This window comes from Micropterus dolomieu, linkage group LG06 (assembly GCF_021292245.1).
Source record: "Micropterus dolomieu isolate WLL.071019.BEF.003 ecotype Adirondacks linkage group LG06, ASM2129224v1, whole genome shotgun sequence".
In the NCBI taxonomy this organism is placed as follows: Eukaryota; Metazoa; Chordata; class Actinopteri; order Centrarchiformes; family Centrarchidae; genus Micropterus; species Micropterus dolomieu.
The window spans coordinates 23,630,408-23,657,884 of NC_060155.1; the positions used below are offsets into that span (position 1 = coordinate 23,630,408).

The window sequence follows — 27,477 nt, forward strand, 5'->3', positions numbered from 1 at the left end:
AATAAGTGACCAACAAGCCAAACTCCCTAAAACTTTTGAGCACTCCAATGCCCAGACACACACACACACACACACACACACACACACACACACACACAGACCTGAGAGATGTCAGCGAGCAGGGCCCGGTAGAGCTTGTGGACGGTGTAGCAGTGCAGCTCTGAGGCGTTGGTGATAAGCTGGATCAAGTTGGGCACTGTTTCGTCTCTCACATCGCCCCCTGCCTGGCAGTGGAGATCAGAGTCAATCACAAGCGAGCACACACACACACACACACACACACACACACACACAAACTCAATTAGCTAGACAGCTGGCTCAAGTATTTGGGTTGCCCTACATTTCCTCCAAGACACAATGACCTCACTTGGGAGACATTTCCATCACAGTTCATTTACATTATAGAGGACATTTACAGATATTTACCACACTTTAATTTATGCCACATCTCCATCATTACCCTTTCTATACACGCCATCCTTTTGTGAGAACAGTTAAAAAAAGATTAGAGTAAGCATTAGCTTTTACACCAATCTATTCCCTTACCTAGATGAAGCACAAAATATAAAGTAAGGATGGAACAGAGGGCAAAGTGGAAAGTGTTATTCAAGGATAAAGGGCCTATTCAGGACCTGGGGCTGTATGTATGAAAGTTTGTACAGAAGAGGTACACATAATTTCTTGTAAAATGTATTGTTAATCAAATATGTATTGTTAATCACACAGGGGCCACACACGTGGCCCCTGGTACATACACAATGGCATAGTGCATTCATGAAGACAGTAGGCAACTCTAAAAAAAAAGCGTTGTGAGTGAGAAAGTCATGTAAGAGGCAGCAGGGTGAGTGATCCAGTGTGTATTTACCGTGGTGAGGACATGCAGGATGGTGTCAATGTGCCAGCGCTGGGAGGGCGCATACCTGACAGAGACAGAGACACACACACTCAGTGGTGCTTGAGGGTGAGTCTCACACACATAAAGTCCATCTGCATCCTCTCACTACTTATATACAGACACACAAAAACAAAATGCATCAAGTGGTAGAGTGATATACAGTAGAAACAGAGAAGGCTATTCATCGTCACGGTGCCACTAAAAGAGACAGGGATATCACTGCGTGGAGACAGACACAGGGTGAGACATGTAGCCACACTAATATTAAGCACAGAGACTTTTTTGTTACAGCCTTAACACTTAAACAGCTGCATTAATGCCCTTCTTTTAGAAACAGCCAATCCCAGCTTGGAACGACAGAGCACAATAAATGTATTCACATGCACATGAACGTATGTGTGCTTGCATGCATAGATACAGCATGTGTGTAATACAGTCGTGTATGTGCGTGTCGCTCACCTCTCGGCAGCGTTGAATATGCCGCTGGCAGCTTGAGCCCTGAGCTCAGGTGGGCAGGAGGAGAGGAAGAGGAGCAGCTCCTTCATCATAGAGCGGATGTTGGAGGCTGACACCAGCGCCAAGGACAGATCCAGTGCACGGCTGGAGAGTTAGCCAGAGAGGATTAATGTGGGTAATTCTGGGATCAATTATGTATAGCTTTTATTATCTTCCTCATTAGTAGGGCTGGAAATCACTAGGTAGTTCACAGTATACTGCGATCATGATATTTTGTCCACAACAGTTACATTTTCACAACAGCGGTGATTACATAATAAACTGTGAAACTGATATGATATATTTACAGCTCAAAAAAGATAAATATAGTTTTAAAAATGCAACATTGTTTTTGAGTAAAGCATGAAATCCAACCTGTACTTGTCCCACCCCTACTAGTTGTAAGGTACTAGTTAATGAATATATTTCTGGGTTGCGGTGCTTTCAGACAGCGATTCAAGGGTGAAAGTGTCTGAAAGTACCTTGTGGAAAAAGATGCAGGAGCTGATGTTACTGGTATGCGAGTTCACAGAATTATAAACATCTTCACCAGCAGAAAACAAACATATGGATGAAGAGAAACAGTCTTGGAGGGACATTAGTTTCAAAGTCATCATCTGCTCTGGATCAATAAATGTTTATGATATTAGTTACAAACAACTTGCTATATGAATCACATGGCTGTGTGATCAGTTCAGAGTAAGTAGATCAACCTGTAGTGAATGGTATTGTTAGTAGGATCAGCAGCAGCCAGTACCCACGACGGGTGAGTTGCACCCTGCTGTTGCCCAATCAAAATATAGAATATCGATGTTGCCTAGTGGCAGACACGAGGGCAACGGGTCGCAGTCCAAAATATACACACCACTTTTATATCATCTTGCTTTGCTGAACCTAGAGGAGGGACCAAGTGATTCTGCATTTATCTACAGAAATCCATTAAGCATTATAATTGTTTTTGGTGAGAGTATCAAAAAACATCCTCAACATAAAATAAGGAAATACTTTGACATTTTGTACATATTTGAAAAACGTTCAGTCCAAATGCATGTACAAAGACTCACATTAGGGGGTGACTTTGGAAACGCATGACCTCACAGTGTCAAGTTTACTGAACATCTGTGAAATAACAGCTGTGTCTGTGTCAACGTTACCGCTTGACAGAAGCGTCCTGGTCCTTCAGGCAGTCCACTATGGTTCCCCGGTGGCGCTGCACTGCATTGTGGTCTGTCCCGACAATCTTTTGAAGAGAAATCATGGCAATGTACCTGGACACACATACAGAACAGCCACAAATACAGATGTCATGCTTTATGCTTCATATTGCATTATGATGAAGCACTGTGACTGAACTGAGAAATCATTTCTATCCATCGGCTAACAATCAAGATTAATTGACAGTGCTGTAAAAATTTTACTTTCTCAAATTGGGAAGATAAATAATTTATCTTTCCACTTGAAATGTCTCATGAACTGATCAAGTATTTATGGGAGCACAGGAGGAGTTATCTAGCCAGGCAGGGCTCACAGGAATAAACCCGTCCTATTACTGTCACACAGCCACAGAGAGATTCAGGGGCTCTGCCAAGTAAAAACCAGACAGGCCTACTGCCACCCCAAAAATAGTACCATAACAAAACTCCAAGGAACCTGTAACAGGCCTGATGCCTGAACACTGCCTGATGAAAAATGACATGGCCCAAAATTGAGACATCAGCACTGACAGATAGTGACTTCCTGGCAGGGCTCAGACTGATAAAAGCCTATTATGAGGTTTCTCTATCAGGGTGCAGTGAGTTTGCCGTTGGCCTTGTGGAATGGAAAAGGTAAAGTGACCCAGAGAGATAAGGCAGGAAAGAGGGAAATATAGGGGAAGAGAATTAAAGGGAAAGAGAGACAGGAATGGAGGGAGGAAATAGCATAGAGGGAAGGGAAAACTAACCGAATGTTTCTGTCGTTGTTCAAGAGAAATCTTCCCAGAATATTCACAGCCAGAACCTGTGGCACAAGTTAAAAGAAGCACATGTGCATTTATTTATTAATTAGGTAACATTATTCTTCACGTTTTAATGTGGTTAAACACAGTGAGAAGTGTTGCTTGGCTCTCACCCTGAGGCCGCTCTCCGACTTGATGTCTAGCACAGTGAGAACAGTCTCGTACAGCACAGCGTTGCCCACAGTCTTAGTGCTGTCAGTGTTGGTCGCCACCTGTATGGCAGGTCAAACGCACATCACACATTAGTAATACAACAAGATGAGTTCATTTATTTGTAACAGATATTAAAGTTCTGTGAAACGTTTTTGAAGAAAGAATACATTTTTGCTTCTCTCTACCATCAACTGACATAAGTAATTCAAGCTTTTACATTTGTTGTTTTAAACACCCAGTTTGTGGTTAGTCTTTCCACAGGGACATATTCTGGCACACAGGAAATGATGCGGTCATGATGCGGTCATGATCCAGTTTGTTTGGAAAAAAACAAACTGGGTGACTAACTGTAGTTAGCGTGAGCAGTGATACCCATAATGGCTTTCCAAAGAAAGAGGTGACGTCCACAGAAACTTCACGTAACAGTTTGTTTATTATTTGTGTATATGAAAGTGAACACGGGACCTGAGCTAGTAGGTCGTTCATAGCGTCACTGGCTGCCTCGTTGCTGTGACCAAGAATCCTCAACAACCTCAAGATGCGTACCTGAGGAGAGAGGCAGGCGAGAGTGAACAGATGGACTGCAAGTTATTTTTGTACACCGAATCAGCAAAAATAGGAGGAAGGACAAAATGATAAATCTGTGTGTGCTAGTGGGAAAGAAACTGAAAATAAAATGAAACTATTCATTACAAGTCTGCACCAGATTAAAACTGAATCTGAACCATTAAGAAAGAAGAGTGGCACTTTTGATGAAAGGAAGGAAGGAAAATTAAGAATCATACTAAATTATTTATAACAGAATTCTCCAATGTTATTAAAGTGTTATTTCTCTACAGTCAATGTAGGCATGCCAGTAAAGCATCCATTAAAGTGAATTAACAAAACTAAGTAGAGGGATATAATACTGTTTTACAAGTGAGTGGAGATGCAGTGGAGTCCAGACTGACCTGTAGAAAGGGATCACTAATGCCCGCCACGTCGTGCTCTGGAGAATAACCCGAAATGACCAGCCCTTTCATGATCTGAACCAGATCTGGAACTGTCTGAAATACACACAGCCCAAACGTATTACAACAGAGAGATAGAGATAGAGAGTGTAGAGACACGTATTAGATCAAGAAGTGTGTATGTGTGTGTGTGTCCCTCATACTTTTCTGAACCGCTCTAATGTCTCTCGATTCCGCTCACACAGCTCAGTGATGAGCACCACAGCACCATGTAACACACCTACAGATATACAGAGCCAAAACCATGAAGAAGCAACATGAAACTAAACGGTAAGCATGTTACTAAGGTGTTTCATAAAGGTGCATCTACTGACCGTGGTTCTTCTCAGCAAGGAGGGACCGGGCTGCCGGGGCAAAAAGCTCCCCCAGTTCCTGGACTTTTCTCACAATGTGAACAGCACACAGAGCAGCCTGGAAGAACAGTGGGGTATCATCAGCACAAAGGATGGAAATCTGTGTACAACAACTGCTGTAATCAGGCCACAAATATGCTAAAACTAAATCATACTGAGATGGTTGAATGACTGCACAAAAGGACCATTAATGGATAACACATTATCCCCAAAACTAGTAATGAGTAGGACATAATCAATCATAGTACCTGTTAAATGAACAATACTTTTTTAATATGTTGTTTTTTCACTAGACAGTGGTTACAACATGTAATTAGGGTTGAAAAACACTATTTTTCTCTCACAGTTGGTTAACTGTATTATTGCCATTATCACAGCAATAAATGTAAACCAGCATAAACCACATGCAAATATATAAATACAGTATAATAACAACAGAATTACGTTTAAATGGTGATTACAGGTTTTAGTAATATTATTATGTTTGCTGCTGCATCATGTTTGGTCCCCACCTTCTTCTTTATGTAAGAGTTGGAGGCTCGGAGCAGCCTGTCAATCTCTGGTGCCAGATCTCTGCACATCTCAGCTGAACCCATACAGGCCAGCGTGCACAGAGCCAGAGACTGCACATACTGGTTACTGTGAGAAAGGTCACTGGAAAACACATACATGGAGGAAAACACACAAATGACAGTGTAGATCCATGTGTATTAATGAGTGTAAATCATGGGAATATCTTCCATTCTGTATACTATCTGATCCTCTTTTCTATATTTTGTCTACTCCCCATTTTGTCTACTATGATTCCTCTGTTTATGAAGTGTACCACTGTAAATTATGATAATTAAGTGTTGTCTAACATGATTATGTTATTTAAGATGTTCTACACCAATGATGTGAATGGTAATTTATATATATACACACTAAAAGCTTAATTAAAGCTCAACTTTTTTTCTCATATGCATTAGTACTTCCCAAGACCTGTAAACGGACTGTGATGTGTAAAATCAGTGGAGTTCCCCTTTAATTGCATATAAATGCTAAATATGGGGGTTAAAATAAAGTGTTCACTGTCCTTACTTCTTAATAGAGTTGGTAATGAGCAAGCTGGCATCCTGCTTCTCATCCAGTAGCATCATAGCTCCCAGATATCCCACACGCTTCTCGCTGTAGCGAGGGCTGGCTATCATGCGTACACACTCCATCTAGTAGGAAGAGCAACAACGCCGTCAAATGTGAAGTTACTTGAAATACTGACACCACTGACAGCCCGAGGGAAATTTTCTGCTCTTTGCCTGCTTCAAGTGGAGATCAGGCTCATCCTCAGAGCAGCAGCCCTGGAGCTGGGAGGGGGTCATTGGCCCAATTCTTTTTGACATGGGTTTGAGATGCTGACTTTGCTTGAAGGAATCAACCACATTTCATATTGTTCTAATGACAGGGAAAGTCCAAAAGAGCAAGAAGTTTACATACGCATAGCAGCATGTTTACTGATATTATTACAGCCTTTTGTATTTAGCATGTGATTCCGCAGTGTGCTGTTCTTTACACATTTTTGCTGAGCCCACAGATAATGTCTGCGAGGGATCAGTGCTTAGGGACATAGTGGTTGGACAATGTGACTGGGCCACTGTGTTGCACAAGGACAATTCAGCGATAAACTGAACCCAGATCCTCCAGCTGCATGATGGCTTATCACCCTGCTAACCCCATTAACCCAAGCAAACCCATGACAGGCATTAGCGAAATCCCCTCACCTGACCAAAGTGAGCGGGGTAGCCCAGCATGTGCACGTAGAGCAGCTTGGCCAGATTGTGCGATCGCCCCCCATTGTCGGATTGTCGGAACTGTGCCCGGATGGCTGCGCACTCCCTCTGGATGACACCCCGCTCCTCACACTGCGTCCGTGCTGACCTGATGGCCCGGATCATCTCCTGCAGGGGTACTGATGGAGACATGGCTGTGTGTGTGTGTGTGTGTGTGTGTGTGTGTGTATTGGTGAGTGGTTGGGTGAATGCATTGGTATGTGTGCATGTGGTTTTATGGACATGTTAAAATGGAGAATTAACAGAGAGCTAACCACTTAACTTTGCAGAGGACTGTGCTTGGTTTCACTTCCTCTAACCTCTAGGTGTGTAATTAGACAATGACAAAGCTGTTACTACACCTTAATAAAAGCTGTGCTGTCACAAAACCACATAATTAAAGTGTGTATATTTAAAAAAACAGTTCAAACAACTTCCTTAATTACATTACAGGTCTGGAACACCGACTGTTTTTTGTGGTGACAGATTGTTGAAAGCGTTTTTAACTCCAAGAGCTGACTTCATGGGAAGTTACTGATAATAACCAAACGTTACATTTAGCTATATTACTTATTAACGTTGTAAAAACAAATTTAAATTAACGAGTTAACTAACAAGTTAGCACGACACTCCCCCAGTCGATGATGTGGATCAGTAAAATGACCCAGAAGCTAGCCAACCGACCCAACAGAGCTAACCTTGCAGATGCTGTCAAGCCTGTTCAGTCAGAGACTGTCGAGCTAAAGCGCTAGCTAACTTAGCATGACAGTCAAATACACTGTAAATGACCAAAATGACAACGTACCTCTACACTGTACAGGGAGTCGCCAGTATTTAAAAAGTAACCCGGTTCAACAGAACCCCCTCCAATACACGGCAGCAATCAGTTGGCTGGAAACCCCAAATACTGTGTCCATGTAACATTGTAAACGGAGGAGAAATAATCACACCACTTCCTGTCACACCTTTCAAAATAAAAGCCATTTGCTAAACCCTGCTTTTGGCATATTGTTTCAAATATGTTTACTGTAACTGTAAGTACTGTTAAAATCTGTCAAAATGTAAGGGAGATTATTAACAGGCCTTCTTCATATGAGACATCTTGATGTGGGAAAAGCACAGGTGCAATTATTAAGATTATTATAGTATATATATATAAAAAGAAGAATACTGCTTATTTTATCTAAAAACATTTACAAAAAATAAATCTTAAATAGCCCAACACGTATGATTTGTGTAGAAACAACACCAAGGAATTATTTATGATATTTCCTGAATAGGGGGAAATATGGTACAAGGTTTGACAGGTGTGAAAGACAGAAAATCAAATATGCAAACCATGAAAGGTGAAAAGCCTGATTATTCGTAACCCATTAGAATTATGGGTGAATAACTAGGTTTATCGGATAAATTGTCCCGTTTTTATTTTCTATTATATTTTTTATATGTTAAATTATAATATCTTTTTATATTTCCCTATGTTGCTTTTATATTCTATGTAAAGGACTTTGAATTGCCTTGTTGATGAAATGTGCTATACAAATAATTTGCCTTACCTTGTCTTGCCAAGGACACCCTACACCCCTCAAAAGAGCTCTCAAGTCTACAGTGAAATTGGGTTGCTCCACTAGTATGATTTGACAACTATTTTAACTCAAGGTCCACTTACTAGATTTTTACAGGGCTGTTGTTAAGTACAAATTAGTACAAAAAAGCATATTTAAAGTACATGTACCCCAATCCTTCACTCTCAGTTAGTGAGTGCCTTAAAATTTCTAAAGGACGTGAAAGAGGTTCCAAACTATTATGTAGAATAGCCCCATAATCGTGCCTCTCACCTATAATAGAGGTGACAGAGGACAGCAAACTACAAAAGGAGCAGGACGATTACTCCAGCCTGGCAAACTGTCCAACTACCCCAGACTTCTACAGACCAAGGCCCCAAAACTGAACAAAATATTAACAAGCTCTCATACAGTCTTCTATGCGGACTGTAGTTAATCAGCATTTGTAAGTATATAATAATAAGCAATAAAATATGACACAGGCTGTGTGAATTACAAATCCTTGCTCGATATAATCCACTCAAAAAGTTATATTTCTATTATTGATTATAATAAATATAATGATAAAATGATTTATTATTTAAGCATTTTATTTTGAAGGCAAATCCATCCAGTTTCCCGTCTTATTTAGGGTGCTGTGACATCTTGACCCATCTAGGCTTGTCATAGCCGCCCATGGCTTCCGCAATTTGATCGCTCATTGTGCGTGCCTCTACTACGTCAGGTGTTCAACAGGTGGATGAAACATTGATGAGGAGGTGCAGCAGGCAGCACAAAACCAGCAGCACTGCAGTGTATGCAGCACAATTCAACACAGTAAGAGACACTGAAGACATCTGGGCATCCCAGTGTGTCAAAAACATAATTCAGGTGACAAAAAGACCAGGGAAAATTGAATCTGATATTTTAAAGTTAATTTTCTATCATGTGTTTTGTGTTCAATGATGGGAGATTATACAACTGCTATGACCTATTCATGCATGTGGACAATATAGGAAAAGCTTCATATTAAAATAAAAAATATTATAATGCAATCAGCCAGTATGAACTCACCATAGTGATAATCTATGTGCAAGGAAAAATAAACATTTGCTCTCTCTAAAGCATAAGCTGCCTTCTCTGTATGTATTCAAATGTGAACATTTTGAAATACACCATGTAAGAATTTTTGTTCCTGGTTAGTTTATTTCCTAATTGCTTATGCCTCAAAAGTGTAGAAAATGACTATTATGTTCCACAAACTTTGCTTTTTTGACCTGGACAGTGATATTTTGAAATTCACCTATTTTCATTCACATGAAGTCAGAAAAAAAACAAAACAAACACCACCACATCTATATGCAAATTAATATGTATTGAATCCAAATGAACACCTCAGGGAAGAAGACTTGAAGGTAAAGCTCTGACAAACTGTTTCATAAGGCCAAATATGATGCGCAGTGGTGGCATCACCTTCTGAGGGGCCACCAGTGGCTCCCAGTTGAGCTCCCTTGTTTCTCCCTACAGAGAACTCTGACCGCTGTGGCCAGTCCCGCCTGTGGTAGTGCGCCTTGGTGTCCAAAGGAAAAGTTGCTTGTTGAAATGTAATTGAAAAAATAAATAAAAAAATAAAGTTACATTTCAAAATATCACTGTCCTGATCACAATCACATACTGCCAGGAACAAAAAGAAATTACATTGTGTTATAAATACAATTTGGCACATTTAAGATGTTGAGATGAGAATAAAAACCATTAAACCATCTTGAAATTTTCATTTTAGTGTTAATACAGTAAGGTGATAATAGAAAAAAAACAAACAAAAAAACAAACAAAAAAAAATACACACAGAGCTTGAACAATACATACAACTTGCATGTTAAAATATTTTTCCACTGCCTCCTAGAATAACAAACAAACAGTACAATACAGGAAAAGGACAAAAGGTTTAAATTCTAATGTGGAAAAAAAGACAGACTTTCAAGTAAGTAATATTTCATCTCAAACACCTGTTCCCAGAACATACACTGAAACAATTGTGGTCAGGATTAAGGCCAGTCAAAAACAGAGCAAGAAAGTCCAGTGTTGTAGAACAAGTGAATATGAATGCTTATCTTTCTGGGTGTCTTCACTGAGCAGAAGTGTGAGACAATGTCAATGCATGTTTATGCAATTCAATTAGCCATTAGAGAGCTTTTTCCATCTTCCCCATCTCCATCTTTCTTTTGAGGCCCATTAGGTTCCAGGTTCTCCTCGAAGACTGGGTAGACCACCAAACAGAGCTTTTGGCACATATGAGTCATTTTACCTGGATACAGTTGGGAAGAGAGTAGGGAAATCATTTGTATATTAGAGTTAAATGTTTCATACATGGACATTTCTGAGACACTTGTTAGCATTTATCCTGATTAATATTCCCTTCACCCTTTTATTTCTGTTCTGTATCAAACTGGGTTAACTTTTATGAATGTTGTACCTTGACTTTCAAGAGATACAACACCACCTGTTGTACATTTCCTATTATTTTGACCTGTGTGAAAAAGACTTTAGTTGCATCATATTTTCTTTAGGATTCAAATTGCAGGGTGAAGCAGGGTCACCTTTAAATCTGACAATTACAGCCAAAACTCAACCCCTGGTAGCTCCTGCATTTAATAATGAACCACACTACAGCTCACTTTGGAGTGCACAGACTCACATTTGCGGGCACCTTAGAGTTTAAATAACATTTTCAACATAGATAAAAATATGTCAAGACCGGGATGCTGCCTTACCAATCACAATATCAAAACACTGTGGCTTGTTTTCCCAGTAGACTCCCAGGAAATATACAGGGACACCTGTCATCATAATGGCCAGGCCAATACCGCAGACCACTGGCTCAGAGTAGAGGGAAAAGACCAGCAGGAAGGCCCAGAACAGCAGGTAGATCACTGGCCATACCAGGCTCACCTGAAGGATGAGGGACAGTGTTGTAAAACATCAATATCCTGTCACCACACTTCTGCATGCTGGCTTAAAATGCAATGTAAAGTAGTTAAAAGTAAAAATATAAAAAAGGTCACAAAAAAACTATTATACATTTTAATATATATTTAATAATTTCTGTGGCACATAGATACCTTTCTCTCATCACTGCAGAGTCATTATGATGCATTGTTGCTTAAAAATCAAAGTTCTACCAGAATTAGGTAGACGTTTGGCCAAAAAGTGATCTGTGGAGCCTGTATAAATAGCGCAACATCCAATAAGCCATGTATTGTGCAGTGTTTATAAAAAACAGACTGGTATCTGTTTCAAACTTAAGTGTTGCTATTATGTTACAGCAATCACAATTTTCATGAACGTTGAGACCCAAAATTCCATGTGATGTTTTTTACCTTGATGGGCCGATACATGTCGGGCTCTTTGACGCGCAGCACAATCTGCCCGGCAACAGTGACGCCATAGAAGAGGTAGTTGATGAATCCCACGTAGTTTATGAGGGTGTAAATGTCACTGGTGAACAACATCAGCAGAGTGGAGATCAACTAAGAAGGGTGAGAGAGGAGAAGGTATCATTTCTACACAAGGAGAGGATAGAGTAAGAATAAAACAGAAACAGTAAATATTCTGTTTAGTGGGACGGGTCTCACAGTGAACGCTAAGGCTGGGATAGGAGTGCAGCGTGTGACGTGAATCATGGCCAACAGACGTGGGAGATGGCCTTCCCTCGCTCCGGCGAAAAACAGCCTGAGAGACAGAAGCGAAGACACTTTAGTCATGAGAGCAGGGCCAGCTGGTGCTCGCTTACCGTGTGCAGAGATCAGCTCAGGAAAAAACACATACACACAGTTCAGGTGATTATGGAAGCCCCAGAGCAGAGACAGGCTGCAGAAGTGAAAATTGCAGGGTGAAAGATGGACCAAAACAGGAGTACAATTGGCTCACTGTGTTTTTGGTCAAGTGGGATTATCTTAGCAGAGTCAAACGTGTTTAAAACGTTTTATTCAGGCCTTTTCCCTACATTCTGACATCCAGTTTGAGGCCCTTAGAGATGAGCAGTAACACTGCTTATGCATTTTATTCCTGTTAAGCTTCTCATTTTCACCCTGCTTCTCCATTTTATCCATGTACATCTACAGGCATGGACTCAAATATCAGCATTGGAGTCAACTAAAAACCCACAGAAGCTGAAATGAGAAGAAAAGGAGGATGGGGACGGACGATAACAAACTGACCGCGATGACGTGAAGAGGGAGCCATTGACCCCCCCGAAGGTGGAGAGCGCCACAGAGATAGGCATGATCCATGACATTACTCCTAGCAATTTCTCTCCAAATGTCTGGGAGAAATATTAGGAGTAGAGAGAGAGAGAGAAAATAGATGGGAGGAGAAAACAAGTAGACAGTTGAAAATATATTTAAACAGCAACAGTGACTTATCAGGACATTTCAAAATGGAGTGCAAAAGGGTGACACACTAAGTGTTACGCTACAATGATGAGCATGCGTCAGAGTGCGGCTACTCTAAAAGGCTGCTGGGCAATGCAACAACTCTATTTCAAAGTGATTCCAACTCTGATAAGCTTCTAACTACTCCATGCAAACCAACCACACACACACACTCAAATTTTAGTTTTGTGGGTCTGTTTTCTCACCACTGCCACTGCATTTGAGGCCAGCAGCTCCTGTGGGCTCATGGCTGTGATGTAGGCCACATTGGCAAACACATAAACAAAGGTGACCACAGGGATAGAGATGAAGATTGCGCGTGGTAGATTCCTGAGAGAATAAAAAACAAGTCTGCGATTCAAGGCACAATAACAATTTCTATGACTGACGTCCAATTTTCCTACAGAAAAACGTTACCAACCATTTCTGAGGCACTTACTGAATTAGATAAAAATGTATTTTTTATGTACGAGTGTGTGTGTGTGTGTGTGTGTCTCTGATGTGTTTAGTACCAATAACAATTGATTTTTTCAAACAAATTCAGTAAATCATTTTAGACGTGTAAATCATTTGCATCTTGCAAGATTAAGAACAATTTGTTAAATTGTCCATCAGATACTGGGGATCTCTGCTGTTGAATAAGTACCATCATATACATGCACAATCTTCCTTTCTCACAAATGTTAAATTCAGGCAAATCATTGTTTTTTTTTCTTCTTGCGGTTTCAGTTATGTTGTGGTGATGCGCTTCATAACTTTTTTCCTTTCTCTATTGATAAATCTTAACTTATCACTGTTTAACTCCTTTTTCTTTGTCGAGAGTCTTTATACGCCCATTTGAGTTTGTTAATCTTACACAATCCTTTTCAAATCAGTTAATGTATTATGATATTTGTGCAAATGTGCACATGTTACCTGTATGGGTCAACCAACTCCTCTGTGACATAGTTGAGGAAGTTCCAGCCTCCGTAAGCAAAGGAGCCTTGTAGGAAGGACAGAGCTATCAGACCAACATCATAGTCTTGGAAGGTCTCAAAGGAGTGTGCTGGCTCCAACCAGTAATAGTGACCTGTGAACCAAAAAAACAAAAATCTTTCCAACTTTATGTGAACCGCTTTTCACCACCATCGTCTAAGCAGCAGAGGGCACCAGACACAAGACACAATGCTGTTACAGGTCTTTAACTTAACGTTATTGCATGTAATACACAGTTAATTGCTGCTCTTTGACTGCAGATGCAGCGGTCTAAAATGAGTTATTATATATTTCGTGTACAACATCTTTCTGGTCATGAAAGACATATTGAATGGTCTTGTGGTTTTTTTTGGTATTTATCCTCCATCTAATTATGCAAAAATCTTATTGATGGTGCATTCCCTGTTTTTAACAGTTTTATAATTTAGCCCACAACGTATTTTCAAATTGTCTCAGCAATAATCATCACCAAATCACATTAAAAGGTCTGCACAATCAGACACGTATTGCCACACAAAGTGGGATATGAGGAGGCCGAGTCACATGAATCTGTTCGCTGGGTCTGGCAGAGTGTGTGTGTGTGTGTGTGTGTGTGTGTGTGTGTGTGTGTGTGTGGATTATGAGTAGGATGAAGAGCTATGAGGGACTGTAATCCCTCTTTGCGGTTGGGATCACAAATCCCATGAGAGGCACAAGGGGATTATAATGTGATGGCAGCTAAAACGTTGCAGCTTCAAAACCAGTTTTTCCCCCCTATTGTGGCATCCAAGACTGTGACAATTGGAGGTCAGGAAAATGGAGGCGTCGTCAGATGGTTAACAAGAAATGAGAGAAAAACTACATTGTGAAACATTAGTTTTACCTCTTCAGATCATTAAATCCTATTCAAAGTAAAACACTGAGAGGGGAACATCAGTCTCTGGTTGAGCTGCTCACAACTCAGATATATGCAATCTGAGCAGACACTACTTCACTTCAAATAGGCAAAAAAATATAAAAACATGGGAGAGAGAGATGTGGACAGCAAGAAAGTAAAAGAACTGACAAAATGAAAGAGACAGAAACATTGCATGAAGGCAAGAGAGAGATAGCAAATACTACCTTTGCATATTTGGACGACACCCATGATTATGATGAGGCCCAAGGCCAAAAGCTTGCCAGCGGTGAAGACATCTTGGACACATGTGGCCCAGCGCACACTATGGCAGTTCACCCACGTCAGCAACACTAAAAAGTACAGCCAGAGAACGTTAGAATGATGTCTGTGGGCCTACGTGTTAGTGTCCCTATTGTCCCGTTCCACTGTATGTTCCTACAAATACAAAGCTTTATAAAATGAATGCCAAAAATGAAATAATATTTGAGTCTGTACCCATTTGCATAAAGTTGCAAAGGAAATGGATTTGATGTCATTTAAATTTTTCTAAATTAAGAAAAACATTTTTTACTAGTTTTATAGCTTAATACATACAATTATTGCAACAACAAAAAAAAAAATGTTTAAAATTATTATTATTTATTATTTGAAGACATGCATTTGTTAATTCACAAAGAATACACATTTAATAATATAGGATCTCCTTTTTAGTCAGAATCAGTTGAAAACGAATGTGAGTACGACGACTGGATGCATAGTCGCATTACACACATCATGTGGATATTCGTTTTTCCCCCACCGTGAAAATATTTGTTTCACCTTTTCATATTATAATCTAATACATACAGAGAACCTTTAGGCCTTTTAGGATGACTTGTCAGGAGTGAGCAATGAAAATGTCACACTGAACAGAAAAGCTTGTTTTCTGGTTAGAATAGGGATATGTGATAAACCAGTGTTCAGGAGGTCCCAAATGGGAATCACTGCAGGAGATTAATGGCCGCAAAATGGAACATTTCTAAATTTAGGTTGGGTGCAGACCTTCTCACAGCAAGGTGGCAACAAGGGCAGTATTTGTATTCTGACAATTGTGTGAATTCTGAAATCATGTGAAACTAGTCCAAATGTTGCTTGGCCTAAGTGCAACTTTTTACATTCACCCCTAAAAAAACCAAAACAACAACTAGGTTTAAGAAACAAATAAGAGAAACCTGCAGAAACCAACTGACAGACTGGATCACAACATTGCAGCATCTTTTACTAGACCCTCACTGCCTGGTACATTCAGTTCTAATATTTCAAGGCCAGCAGCTCCTGTGGGCTCATGGCTGTCATTTCAATGTCCATGCCTCCAGTTTGTAACGCAGGCATTTGTACCAAGCTTGTCATCAAGCTCAAGCCCAGATTACGCAAAACGATCTCACTTGAGTTCCTCTTTCAGGCTTGACAAAGTTCCTCCACAGACACTAAAGATATTACAACAGATTTTTACATGTTGTGTAGTATGCTTGAGTGCTGCATTTGGTGTGTATTCGCTGCAGAACCAAGCAGTTTTTAGTTCACCGTCTCCAACACACGTGCACCAACAATTAAATCTGCCTATAAGTGTATATTTGACATAGTAGAGGGTCTTTCTTTGCCACGGGGTATAAAAACAATGGAAGAAAAAAAGACTAAAGGAAATGAGCCTTAAATTCACCATGCCTGAAATCATTCTTGTGCCGCTTCATGATCTGTATCTGTGAATGCACTGACCTCTAAAAAGCCATTTCATCTTCAGTTTTATTTTATGACTCACGCAGGCAGACAGCGGCCATCAGGCGTAGGCCATTCTCTGGGGGGAGGCAGGAGGGGAAGAGGGGCTGCAAGATGTAGTTTGAGAAGGTGAGAGCAATCACAGCCTGGTTAGTGGGGTAGATGACCAACACCGCAATCCACAGACGCAGAAAGCTGAGGGACAACAAAAGCAGGAGGTTAATGAGCTGTGGCACACACGCACACCTAGCCCTCATTACAGCAAATTGTAATGACAATTGAGCATATTAGCTAAGTGCATTGTAGTAATGCACTGGAGCAATGTTGTTAAAGACAAGAGAAATGAACCGAACTGGGTCAGAGACATTCTGGGATGCTGGGAATACAAAACTACATTAGGAGAGGCTTTAATTATACGATGAGCATGGTTGTGGGGTCATACTATAAATACTAATTAACTACAAAATGCTTGCTGTAACCTTGCTTTGCATGTATTTTTTAGATTGCTTTTATGCATCATGTGACAGAATATCACATGAACTATACGGGGTTGTAAACTGTAAATTTACAGAGTACAGAAACCCATGTAACTACAAACACCTGTTAAAGCCCTTTTATGTAGAAATGTACAACATGAAGTTTTTGTTTGCAGCAAAATGAGATGATCCCAGTTAACATTGGTACAGAGTTAACTGGGATCATTTCACAGTATATTTTACGGTTTCACCCTGCATGCCTGATTAGTATCATTTTATTATGTTGCAGCTAGGTGAAGTTTCCTATGGGAAAGACGCTCGTTGGAGAGTCCTTGATAGGCCTTCATCTCAGGTCCTTCCTCCCTAAGATAACTGAATAATATCAAAGTCACTTGTTTCTTCACTGGCTCTGTGTCTTACACTCTGCAGACTGTTTGCACTCTGTATGTCTGTCTGACACTTTGAAAGAATAAAACACTTAACATGTCAGGATTGAATTCTTTATTTCAGAAGACTCACTTAAGGTTTGATTTCCATTTCAGTACCGGCTACTCTAGAGTCATCAAAATCTGATATTTAAATCCAACATATAGGGGACTTTAATCTTAGCCTGATAGTCACACAAATAGCATTTGTTCTCACCCAGCCAGTCCTCCAAAGATATCTTTGACATAGGAGTAGTCTCCCCCTGACTTGGGGATGGTCACGCCCAACTCAGCATAGCAGAGAGCACCAATGGCTGTGATAATTCCAGTGGTAACCCACACAATGATGGCCACACCCACTGAGCTAGCGTTCTCCAGGACCCCCTTAGGACTCACAAAAATCCCTGATCCGATGATGTTGCCTGAATTAGTTAAAAAAAAACAAAACGGACAACAGCACAAATTAAGAAACAAATCAGAAAAAGGGTTGGATGCTCTGGCCTATAAATGTTACCTTTTAAATACGCACAAATAAATTACTTGATGAAATCTATGGAAAAAAAAAAAAAAATAGAAAAGCAAATCAAATTGTATACATCTATACCTTGCTTTTTAATGTCTTACTTTGCTCCGTTGTGCTCTGCCTCCGTTTTCCTGATGTTTTCTTTTATTTTCTTATTTCTCTCTTGATTTTCAGTATAATGATACAATTCTATTGTTTATTGTTTTGTGCTCGAAAGTGTTGTAGCATCATTTCGACCACTGTTGATTAAATTCTATCCTTCATTTTGGTAGATTTATTCCCCGTCTTGTTTTGTACATTTTATTTGTGCTAAAATGAAAAGTAATAAAAAGAAAAGGGTAGACAATTTCCTGTCACATTATGCCACATTTCCTGTAATACAGAATTAACTTTAGCCTGTTGGGCTTGATTAATTTTGCTTCATGTGGGACTAGTCCAGAAAGAATTTGTTGTATTTTCCTTCTGACATCTGATAAGTGGTTGAGAGTATAGCGCAAGGCTGATACAGTGGTACCAAAAGAGACAATTATAGTGGCAAAATGTTGACTGTCTTTTTTAATGCATAAAGAGATGGCAGAATGAGTTCATCTACTCTGTGTGACTCTCGGGACCAGCAGGAAACAAATACAAGCCTGAAGGCAAATACAGCAGAACATCAGTTGTCACTTGCTGGTGACTAAAAGCTATTATGCAACACTGACAAAAAGGCTGCACTTAAAGTGGCAAAGTGTTGTGATTAATTCAATTCAATTTTATTTATATAGCGCCAAATCACAACATTATCTCATAGCGCTTTTCATGAAAAGAACAGGTCTAGACCATACTCTGATGTTATTTACAGAAACCCAACCATTCCCACCAAGAGGTGACCAAGCGACAGAGGCAAGGAAACTCAAGCAGAACCATGGCTCGGGGTCGGTGGCCATCTTCCTCGACTGGTTGGTAATGAGTTTGTCCACCCACTTCATACTGGGTCCCAACACAGAAAATGAGGGTACAGCCAGTGGTGCAGCGACCACGCTCCAAACATGTTTCAGATGGTGATGGTAAATGCAGTCTCAACAATGGTAGACACCCATTAGTGGGATTGCTTTTTATTGACCGCCCTTTTTTTTTTTCTTTGCATGTGTGGGAGGATATGCAGGGACTGAGCAGGTTTTGTGGCAGCTAGCGATTCCGTGGAAACATGAAAGTGCCCGTGAAAAGATGAATGATGCTGGGAGTGCACAGAGGGTGTCCCGCAATCATGACAGAGAGAACGAGGGAGAGACTTCAGTCAGTAAGGCTCAACCACTTAACAGTGGAATGTGAATTGCTTTATTTCTAATTCATCTACATTGTCTTTATACATGCAAAAGGAAGAATAGTCAATTACATCATTAAAATAATATTCAACATGCAGCTTAAAATTGGCAAATATTACATAGGTGGCTGGGATCTACATTTAGACCTTATTACTCCAAATTAGAAATGTTAAATATCTGTAATGAAGTCCAAGTGAAAAAAGTAAGATTTATTGTTGTTGTTTGCTGTTGACAGGGGTCTTTTAAGTTTAAGCTGAAGTGTAAAGCAAATTAATTTGCAACTCTAATCATTCAAGCCAACAATGAGAGCTTACTGATGATACATAAAATAACCAACTCAACTGTCATATGAAATTGATTCTAAAAGCTGATGTTAGTGACTGAGGTGGATGTGCTTTATTTCCAATACAGTTAACGTGTGAAGGGACTTTCCCCAGATCATGTATAGCCTACTTACCGATTATGATGCCACATGCGCTGCCTAGGCCAATCTGCTTTTTCAAAGCCACCCCGGAGCTTCCTCCTGCATCCTTCCCCACTTCCGACTTGGAGTCTGGGGGCTCTGACTGACTGGCCCCGCTTCCGCTGCGCTTCCTCGGACCCTCGGTCATCCTGAAGCCCTTCCCAGCGTGTCCCCCTCTTACGTGGTTCAGGAGACTGGGACAGCGCCTCCTTCTCAGCCTATAAATACATACATACAGTATCTCACAAAAGTTAGTACACCCCTCACATTTTTGTAAATATTTAATTATATCTTTTCTTGTGACAACACTGAAGAAATGTTGGTGGTGGAGCAATGAATAATCCACATGCCTTCGGTGTGAGAGATCCGGGTTCAATTCCCCACTGTGACCCATCCACCAATGTGTCCCTGAGCAAGACACTTAACCCCTAGTTGCTCCAGAGGTGTGCGACATATAGCAATTGTAAGTTGCTTTGGATAAAAGCCTCAGCTATATGAATAAATGTATTTGACACTTTGCTACAATCGAAAGTAGTGAATAACAGTATAAATTTGCTGTCCCCTCAAAATAACACATCACACAGCCATTCATTTCTAAACCGCTGGCAACAAAAGGGAGTACACTCCTAAGTGAAAATGTCCAAATTGGGTCCAGTTAGCCATTTTCCCTTCCCGATGTCATGTGACTCGTTAGCGTTACAAGGTCTGAGGTGTGAACGGGGAGCAGGTGTGCTAAATCTGGTGTTATCGCTCTTACACTCTTTCATACTGGTCACTGGAAGTTTAACATGGCGAAGAACTCTGAGGATCTGAAAAAAATTGTCAAAGTGGTCTGCATGGCTGTCGTCCCAGAACATCATCATTTCTAAAGATGATGTACAAGAAAGCCTACAAACAGTTTGCTGAAGACAAGCAGACTGAGGACATGGATTACTGATTACTGACGAGACCAAGATAAACTTATTTGGTTCAGATGGTGTCAAGCGTGCGTGACACCGTGAGGGGAGGAGTACAAAGACAAGTGTGTCTTGCCTACAGTCAAGCATGGTGGTGGGAGTGTCATGGTCTGGGGCTGCATGAGTGCTACCAGCACTGGGGAGCTACAGTTCATTGAGGGAACCATTAATGCCAACATGTACTGTGACATACTGAAGCAGAGCATGATCCCCTCTCTTCAGAGACAGAGCTGCAGGGCAGTACTCCAACAGGATAACGACTCCAAGACGACCACTGCCTTGCTAAAGAAGCTGAGAGTAAAGCTGATGGACTGGCCAAGTATGTCTCCAGACCTAAACCCTATTGAGCATCTGTGGGGCATTCTGAAACAGAAGGTGGACGAGCGCAAGGTCTCTAACATCCACCAGCTCCGTGATGTTGTCATGGAGGAGTGGAAGAGGACTCCAGTGGCAACCTGTGAAGCTCTGGTGAACTCCATGTCCAAGAAGGTTAAGGCAGTGCTGGAAAATAATGGGACTTAGGGCCCAGTTTGGACATTTTCACTTAGGGGTGTACTCACTTTTGTTGCCAGCGGTTTAGACATTAATGACTGGGTGATGTGTTATTTTGAGGAACAGCAAATTTACACTGTTACACAAGCTGTACACTCACTACTTTACATAGTGGCAAAGTGTAATTTCTTCAGTGTTGTCACAAGAAAAGATAATCAAATTTACAGAAATGTGAGGGGTACTCACTTTTGTGAGATACTGTACATACATAACATAGGATACAAGTATTAAAGGTAAATAAATTGTTTTAATAAAGTTAAACGGCTCTGCAAACATTATTCCCGGACACAGTTGCTGAATCATTTCTCTATGACTTTCCTTCGGGCTATTAGATGGCAAAAATGTCGATGGCAGAGGTTTCCATTTTTAGTTGGCTAGGCTACAGAAGTGCTAAAATTAGAAACCCAGCATTAATAATTCAGTGCAAAGCGATGCGCAGCCACTGTATCGGGAAGGTGCATGGCCACAAACATACTTTGACATCATTTAAATGTGTTTATTAAAACAAGGTCTATGTTCAAATTTATCGTTTAACATATAGCATGGCCTATAACACATTGCAGGACCAACTGGAGTTTTTTCCTGTAGCCCATAATCAACAAGACTGCTGTAATTTGCAATTAACCCATCAGCACCAACGTTAACCTCACGCTCTTTGTTTGGCTGCATAAGCCTCAAGCGAGTAACTCGTAAAGAAGTGCTGACCCACCTCTTCGGCAGCTGCGGTGACTTGAAAACTACCTGAAAGCTCCCACTCATGTGGCGGACTTCATTTTCAGCGTTATTGCTGCCGGTCGGGATGATAGAAGACTTCCAGCTGACAGCCCCGATAAATAGAAACGCTGGTTATTTTCAACCAATCAGCTTAGCCCAAATTGTCAACACGTCTCAGGCCCCGCCCTATGGTTGTAGTTCCTATTGAAAAAACTGAAGAATCCGCCACAGCACCTCCTTACACACCAGCTTCAATGCAACGCTTAATTTTAAAATTTGCCCTAAATAAACAATTATCATAATGGAAGTCTTGACTAAATTAAAAGATGTAGGACTACTTAATTTACAAACGCATTATAGTGTCCAAAATACTGCATATTTCTAATGAGGGTTAATAAAGAAGGCTATATATAATAAATAAAATTATTATATATAGGCCCTATTGATATTGCCAAATGAACATTCAGTAAGCCACCAATTTTCAAAATCACGTCAAATTATAACCGTTTTTTAGATGTTAAACTGGGAGTGGTTTAAGTGATAAGAATGTATATTGGATTGGTTGTAGGCAGTACATGTCCTCTAGTCACCTGAACTCCTGTATCTTTGCAATCTTTACATCAAGAACCACAAAAGTTTTGGCCTTTATGGTGACATCTTTGCAGTTGTGGGTGACTACTGTTCTCCTTCTCAACATGTCAACCAAAACACAAACAATGAAACTTGTCTATGAAATGCTTAAAACCGTGCATAAATCTCATCTTACATGGATTATTATACTGGCTGCATTAGTTTCAATTTATGGCAATTGTCAAAATCATGATAATTTTGTTAGAACCTAACATGTTAGAATAGGCAAAATATTTAAAAATCCTCTTTTGGCCCGAGTTGTGTGCTTCAGTCTTAAGCAACTACAACAACAAAGATATGCACAAACAACATGTCTGCAACATGATAAGACCAGACAGGGCGTGTTTGTGGTCCTACACGTGTACAGTCAAGGAAGGGTAATGTAAGTCAGACACGGAAAATGAGTAGTACAGACTAAGATGAGTGTCAGGAAGGGGAGTGTGTTGGGCTCCTGAGATTCTCATGCTGTCATTACATCATATCGAGCAGGGTCACTATCTGTCGGCTGTGACTGAAGAGCATATTTAAGTGCTTTTGTAGTGTCTGTGAGCTGAATTGATTTTAACAGTTGCACTGATGCAGAAACACAATGCATTGTATTTAGATTGATGAGTCAGTTTTGTTACATGTGACAGGTATGTGTCTGTTCTAATGAAGGACATAGGCTCCTGGGTGAATGAATTTCCCCTTGCATTAAAATAAATTTAAACCATACACCTTCCATTTGTAGCTCTATTGGCCTACAGACAGTGGCCCCCAGTTTGACGGGCCACTTTCTTTTGAAGGGGGGCATGACAGAAAGAAGTTGGAGAAACACTGGGTTAGACCAAATGGAGAATACTAGCAATATTGACTACTTTAGATTGTTACCTGAGGGTGACATCTACTGGACACATCTTTTAACAATGCTCCTACCATCATTCTACAATCAGTCACTAACTTTTATACTGACATTCAATCTGATCCCAAAAACATGCAACACATGGTGGCACTAAACAAAGAGCAGAGCATATGGAGAACATGTTGTATTTATTGACATTGTTCAAACATACATAAACAAAATGACAACAGTGTGAAGAGACAGCCCCCCGAACAATATGGTGACCTGTACAGCATAACATTCCTCTGACCCTCTTGTGTTGAGGAGAAGGGCATTTCATCATGTATGTATCGGTATGGAATGTGTGTTTGATAAGGCAAAGGTCCTGTTGGACTGAGTGTGTACGATTGCAATGTCAGTTTTGAACAGTAGGAAGAAACAAAGACCTTAAAAATAAACCGGGGGTGAAGTGATCTTATCTGAATCAGCCAATCCCACAGCAACAATACATTTTGTGTACAGGTGACATCCATGCCTGCTGAGACAGAATTCTCAGAAACATTTTTCCAATCAACTTTTTCATTGCCGGCTTAAAAGGTAGCTACTACTGGTCATTTTAAAACCTAGACCGCATCTGAAGGGTTTTGCACCACGAGCCCAGGTTTTAACTGTGTGTATAAAAAGAGCCAGGCCACCTGCACTTTAACTTCCACCAAGTCGTACAGAAACGTGTGTGTGTGTATTTCTGTTGATGGATGTGCTGATGTGTCATCTTCACAGGCCGATAGTGTAGGAGCGTCCAGCTGGATTGTGGATGGCAGAGCAGGAGGGCTCGGTCACAGCCCATTCATACCACACTTTCTTCCCATTGTTGCAGCGCCAGAATCGCACCGTCACGTCATCGTCCCGGGATATGGAGATGGGTTGCTATTGGAAGGAAGAATTTGAAGAAGGTAGGATTAATACGTGAACACAGTGATGTATACTGTTAAATTTAGAAGACAAAGGATTTTTATTGAGTATTGACTGTGTAACTTACTTTGAGGGGGAAGAGGATGGGGAACCAGGAGAACATTCCAGGTGAATGTGTATCTGGTTTTATACCTGCCACAAACACACACACACAATACAAACATTAATATTTAGGTCTAGTCTTATCACAATGAGACTTCCCCTTTATAAAGATGACTTACTGAGTGTGACATCTTTGTACAGAGTTGTTTCAAAGTAGCCAGCAAAACCATGGAGCACAGAGTTACAACCCACAGAGAATCTGAGGCACTGATACCGATTATTGTTCATATCTGAAAGAAGAAACAAAGAGCGGTCAACATATTAAAAGACATCTTTTAAAGGGTATAGTGTACTCGTTCCTTGGCATACAAAAGGAGTTTAGGGTGTGTGTCTACCTGTTGTAGGGTGTGAGAAGGTGAAGCAAGGTTTAGGGTCAGCCAACTGGTGGAAGTTATGGAGGCGCACTACATAGGGAGTCTCAAAATGGCACTCTGGGTCCTTGTCACGTTCCCGGCACCCCCGCACTTCGTTGTAAAGCTTGGAGGAGGACAGGGGAGCCAGGAAGGACGTGTAGGAACAGGGGATGCTCACGCCATCATCTGAGAGTGATTTGACAAGACAAGGAAAAGGGGAAAGAGAAAGTGATTTGAGATGAAAAGAAGCATGGAAGCTACTGGAGGATGACAAATGCTTTCTACATGTGCATCCAGTGACTGCAGCTACAGTGTCTACATGCAGTACATAGATGATTCTTTAAAAAAAAAAGACAAAGAAAGTACCTTTGAGAAAGTGCTGCGCTCCATCCAAGCACTCAGGGGAAAGTTCATTGTCACCAAATGATCCAAGCAGCTCGCTGACAATGATGTCGGCTTTCTCAGGTGCTGCCCAGTCCCGCATGTCACATGACACCACCGTCACCTGATCACCCCACTCCTCAAAGCGCCAGTTCTCCAGCCTGAACAAGTGTGGACCAGTCAAAATGTTTTTTTGCATGGAATCAATAACATGAGCATTTAAAATATCTAAGCTCCACTTCACACATTGATATACAATCACGTTAAAACACTCATAATGGGTTATCACCATGCAGCAGTGGAACTCTGCAATATCTCCCTGCAAGGGATGTTTGATTTTCTATTTGGTCATATTGGGTAGCCGGAGAGCCATCAATCTTCCACAACTACTTTACTTTTCACTACTACTTTCATTATCTGATCACACCAGGATGCACTAACAAGACAGGCTTGAAACTTCATGAAACATTGTGGGCCAATGATAAAAGTTTAATTGCAAAGGTCTGTGAATATTTAGACCCCCTCGGCAGAGACTTAGGAATTGACATTAGTATTTAACTCACGTGATTACAGCATTGGGATTTTTCTCCACAGCATAAACCTTGAGCTTCCTGTCTGCCTGTCTGGCAGCACGCAGGGAGGCATTGACCAGGGGACCCCTCCCTGCTCCCAACACCATCAACACCCTGTGACAAAGAAAGAGACATAATGTTTTAGGTTGCTGCGATCACTGCTCCATGCAAATCTCTACCACGGGATACAGCGGTATATTCCCAACACTAACTGGAGTTGTAACACGTCAGTATTTTTTCCAAGAACGTTACCCTGTATTATATGGTGCTTTATCAGGGGTACAGAGTGTTGGGTGCCATTGTCATTGTTTGTTTTTTAGATATGTGGAGCTACTCACTGAACGTTTGTGTCTTTCTGCTCCTCTGGAACTCTGTCAAGCAGACATTTATACACAGCCTGTAAACACAAAGACAAAGCAGGAGTATCAGTATGTTGTGTCAACCTCTTATAGACTAAAAACAGCTCATCTAACCCCTAATTTCACACAAAAATAGACATATCAGTGGTCTGCAAGTGCTACAAAATTGACAATCTGTCCTGTCCGTACAAACAGCAGATGAAATATTTTAAAGTAAGCTCAGAGTAAGAAGGGGTAAGAAAACTACTATAGCTACGCTGCCATTTGTATTTGTCCTGAGTCTGCTATCAAACCAGTAGATCTTCTTTAAATAAAGACTTTTCAGTAGGCCACACAGTGAGTTTAAATTAACTTTATCCTGTAACTGCTTTAAACTGCTGACTTTGGGGTTTGTGGGTGACTAACAGCTGCTCTCATTTCTAGAAATCTGGCCAAGTTTATTAGTGGACCAAATCCATGACAACCCAGAGTGGAGACCAGGAGTCAGAGTCGCAGTCTAACACACTTCTCTGCTCCTCCATTTCAGGAGTTACTTAGTGAAAACCTTATAGTGATGGTGTCTGCCCCCCGATCATTGAAATTATTTAAGTCAAAGGTAAACAGAAGAGGAGTTGTGCATAAAAACCTTAAAACCACAAGTACAATAGTGCAAATGAATAGGAAAATTAAATGTGGACTCAAACATCAGATCTCTCTCTTCTAAAGGTGTACTAGTAAATGAACTAATATCAGATTATGATATTGATTTATTTTGTCTTACTGAAACCTGGCTGGGTGATGGAGAATATGTTAGCCTAAATGAATCCACCCTCCCAGTCATATTAATACTCAAATTCCTCGAGGCACAGGCCGAGGAGGTAGAGTTGCAGCTATCTTCGACTCTAGCCTACTAATCTGCTCTAAACCTAAACTAAATTATAACTCATTTGAAAGCCTTGTTCGTAGTCTTTCACACCCAAGTTGGAAACCACTGCAGCTAATTCTTTTTGTTATACTGTACCGGGCACCTGGTCCGTACTCTAAATTCTTATCTGAATTTGCAGAGTTTTTGTCAACTTTAGTCCTTAAGACGTACAAAATTATTTTTGTAGAGGATTTTAATATTCATGTGGACGTTGAGAATGACAGCTTCAGTACTGCGTTTATCTCTCTGTTAGATTCCATTGGCTTCTTAATATTCATGTTGATGACCCCAACATGTTGATGACCCCAACAATGTTAATGCAACTGACTTTTTAAATATGGCCACTTCTTTCAACTTCAAACAACATGTCAAAGGGCAAACACATAACCGTGGTCATACACTGGACTTGGTTTTTACCCTGGGTGTCAGCATTTCCTCTGTGGAATTAGTGGACATGACCATATCTGACCACAGATGTATTGTTTTTAGCTGCGATTCGTCTGTTACTCATGCCGCCTCACCAAGCTCCGTGTGTTGTCGCATCTTTAATGAACAAAGTGTTTCAAAGTTTTGCGCATTCTTTCAGAGCCAAAGCCAACACCTGTCTGATTCCAACACCAACAATCTGGTCGATCACTTCAATCATATCTGCTTGTCGTCACTAAATATTACTGCTCCTC

At 40.7% G+C, this 27,477-nt stretch overlaps 3 protein-coding genes across 4 annotated transcripts in view; all 3 read right to left on the minus strand.

Annotated features, from left to right (window-relative positions):
• ap1g2 (adaptor related protein complex 1 subunit gamma 2) overlaps positions 1-7,649 on the minus strand; it is a 14,998-nt gene extending 7,349 nt beyond the window's left edge. Inside the window, exons 1-14 of the mRNA XM_046051382.1 lie at positions 7,513-7,649; positions 6,660-6,862; positions 5,983-6,107; positions 5,415-5,556; positions 4,864-4,960; positions 4,693-4,769; positions 4,490-4,585; positions 4,005-4,085; positions 3,500-3,598; positions 3,333-3,388; positions 2,545-2,658; positions 1,355-1,495; positions 866-920; positions 102-224 (exon numbers count right to left, since the gene is read on the minus strand). Of these exons, the coding sequence (XP_045907338.1) occupies positions 102-224; positions 866-920; positions 1,355-1,495; positions 2,545-2,658; positions 3,333-3,388; positions 3,500-3,598; positions 4,005-4,085; positions 4,490-4,585; positions 4,693-4,769; positions 4,864-4,960; positions 5,415-5,556; positions 5,983-6,107; positions 6,660-6,860 (1,407 nt within the window). The 5' untranslated portion in view covers positions 6,861-6,862; positions 7,513-7,649. The remainder of the gene's footprint in view (positions 1-101; positions 225-865; positions 921-1,354; positions 1,496-2,544; positions 2,659-3,332; positions 3,389-3,499; positions 3,599-4,004; positions 4,086-4,489; positions 4,586-4,692; positions 4,770-4,863; positions 4,961-5,414; positions 5,557-5,982; positions 6,108-6,659; positions 6,863-7,512) is intronic.
• A 1,657-nt stretch (positions 7,650-9,306) lies between these two features.
• slc7a8b (solute carrier family 7 member 8b) lies at positions 9,307-21,824 on the minus strand. Of its 2 annotated transcripts, XM_046052666.1 has the most exons (13): positions 21,700-21,790; positions 21,177-21,188; positions 19,477-19,700; positions 17,410-17,614; positions 16,335-16,486; positions 14,761-14,886; positions 13,600-13,753; positions 12,891-13,014; positions 12,472-12,575; positions 11,887-11,983; positions 11,632-11,781; positions 11,026-11,203; positions 9,307-10,559 (listed from the first exon to the last, which is right to left on the minus strand). In XM_046052666.1, the coding sequence occupies exons 1-13, from the start codon at positions 21,747-21,749 to the stop codon at positions 10,426-10,428; spliced, it is 1,710 nt and encodes a 569-aa protein (XP_045908622.1). In that variant the 5' UTR covers positions 21,750-21,790; the 3' UTR covers positions 9,307-10,425. The 2 variants fall into 2 exon arrangements, with proteins under 2 accessions (XP_045908622.1, XP_045908623.1); XM_046052667.1 differs by lacking the exon at positions 21,177-21,188 and having other exon boundaries at positions 21,700-21,824.
• Positions 21,825-23,346: 1,522 nt separating this feature from the next.
• prmt5 (protein arginine methyltransferase 5) overlaps positions 23,347-27,477 on the minus strand; it is an 11,561-nt gene continuing 7,430 nt past the window's right edge. Inside the window, exons 10-16 of the mRNA XM_046052731.1 lie at positions 25,873-25,931; positions 25,526-25,648; positions 24,948-25,123; positions 24,564-24,767; positions 24,348-24,458; positions 24,194-24,258; positions 23,347-24,081 (exon numbers count right to left, since the gene is read on the minus strand). Coding sequence (XP_045908687.1) covers positions 23,929-24,081; positions 24,194-24,258; positions 24,348-24,458; positions 24,564-24,767; positions 24,948-25,123; positions 25,526-25,648; positions 25,873-25,931 — 891 coding nt within the window. The 3' untranslated portion in view covers positions 23,347-23,928. The remainder of the gene's footprint in view (positions 24,082-24,193; positions 24,259-24,347; positions 24,459-24,563; positions 24,768-24,947; positions 25,124-25,525; positions 25,649-25,872; positions 25,932-27,477) is intronic.

Bases quoted from the DNA above. Each gene is read 5' to 3' on its own strand.
- slc7a8b (XM_046052666.1), bottom strand. From the start codon at position 21,749: ATGAGTGGGAGCTTTCAGGTAGTTTTCAAGTCACCGCAGCTGCCGAAG. The intron at 11,984-12,471 runs GTCAGTTTGTTA...TCTGTCTCTCAG, and splicing joins TCCCTCTTCACGTCATCGCG to GCTGTTTTTCGCCGGAGCGA. The intron at 10,560-11,025 runs GTAAGGCAGCAT...AACTGTATCCAG, and splicing joins GTGTTTTGATATTGTGATTG to GTAAAATGACTCATATGTGC.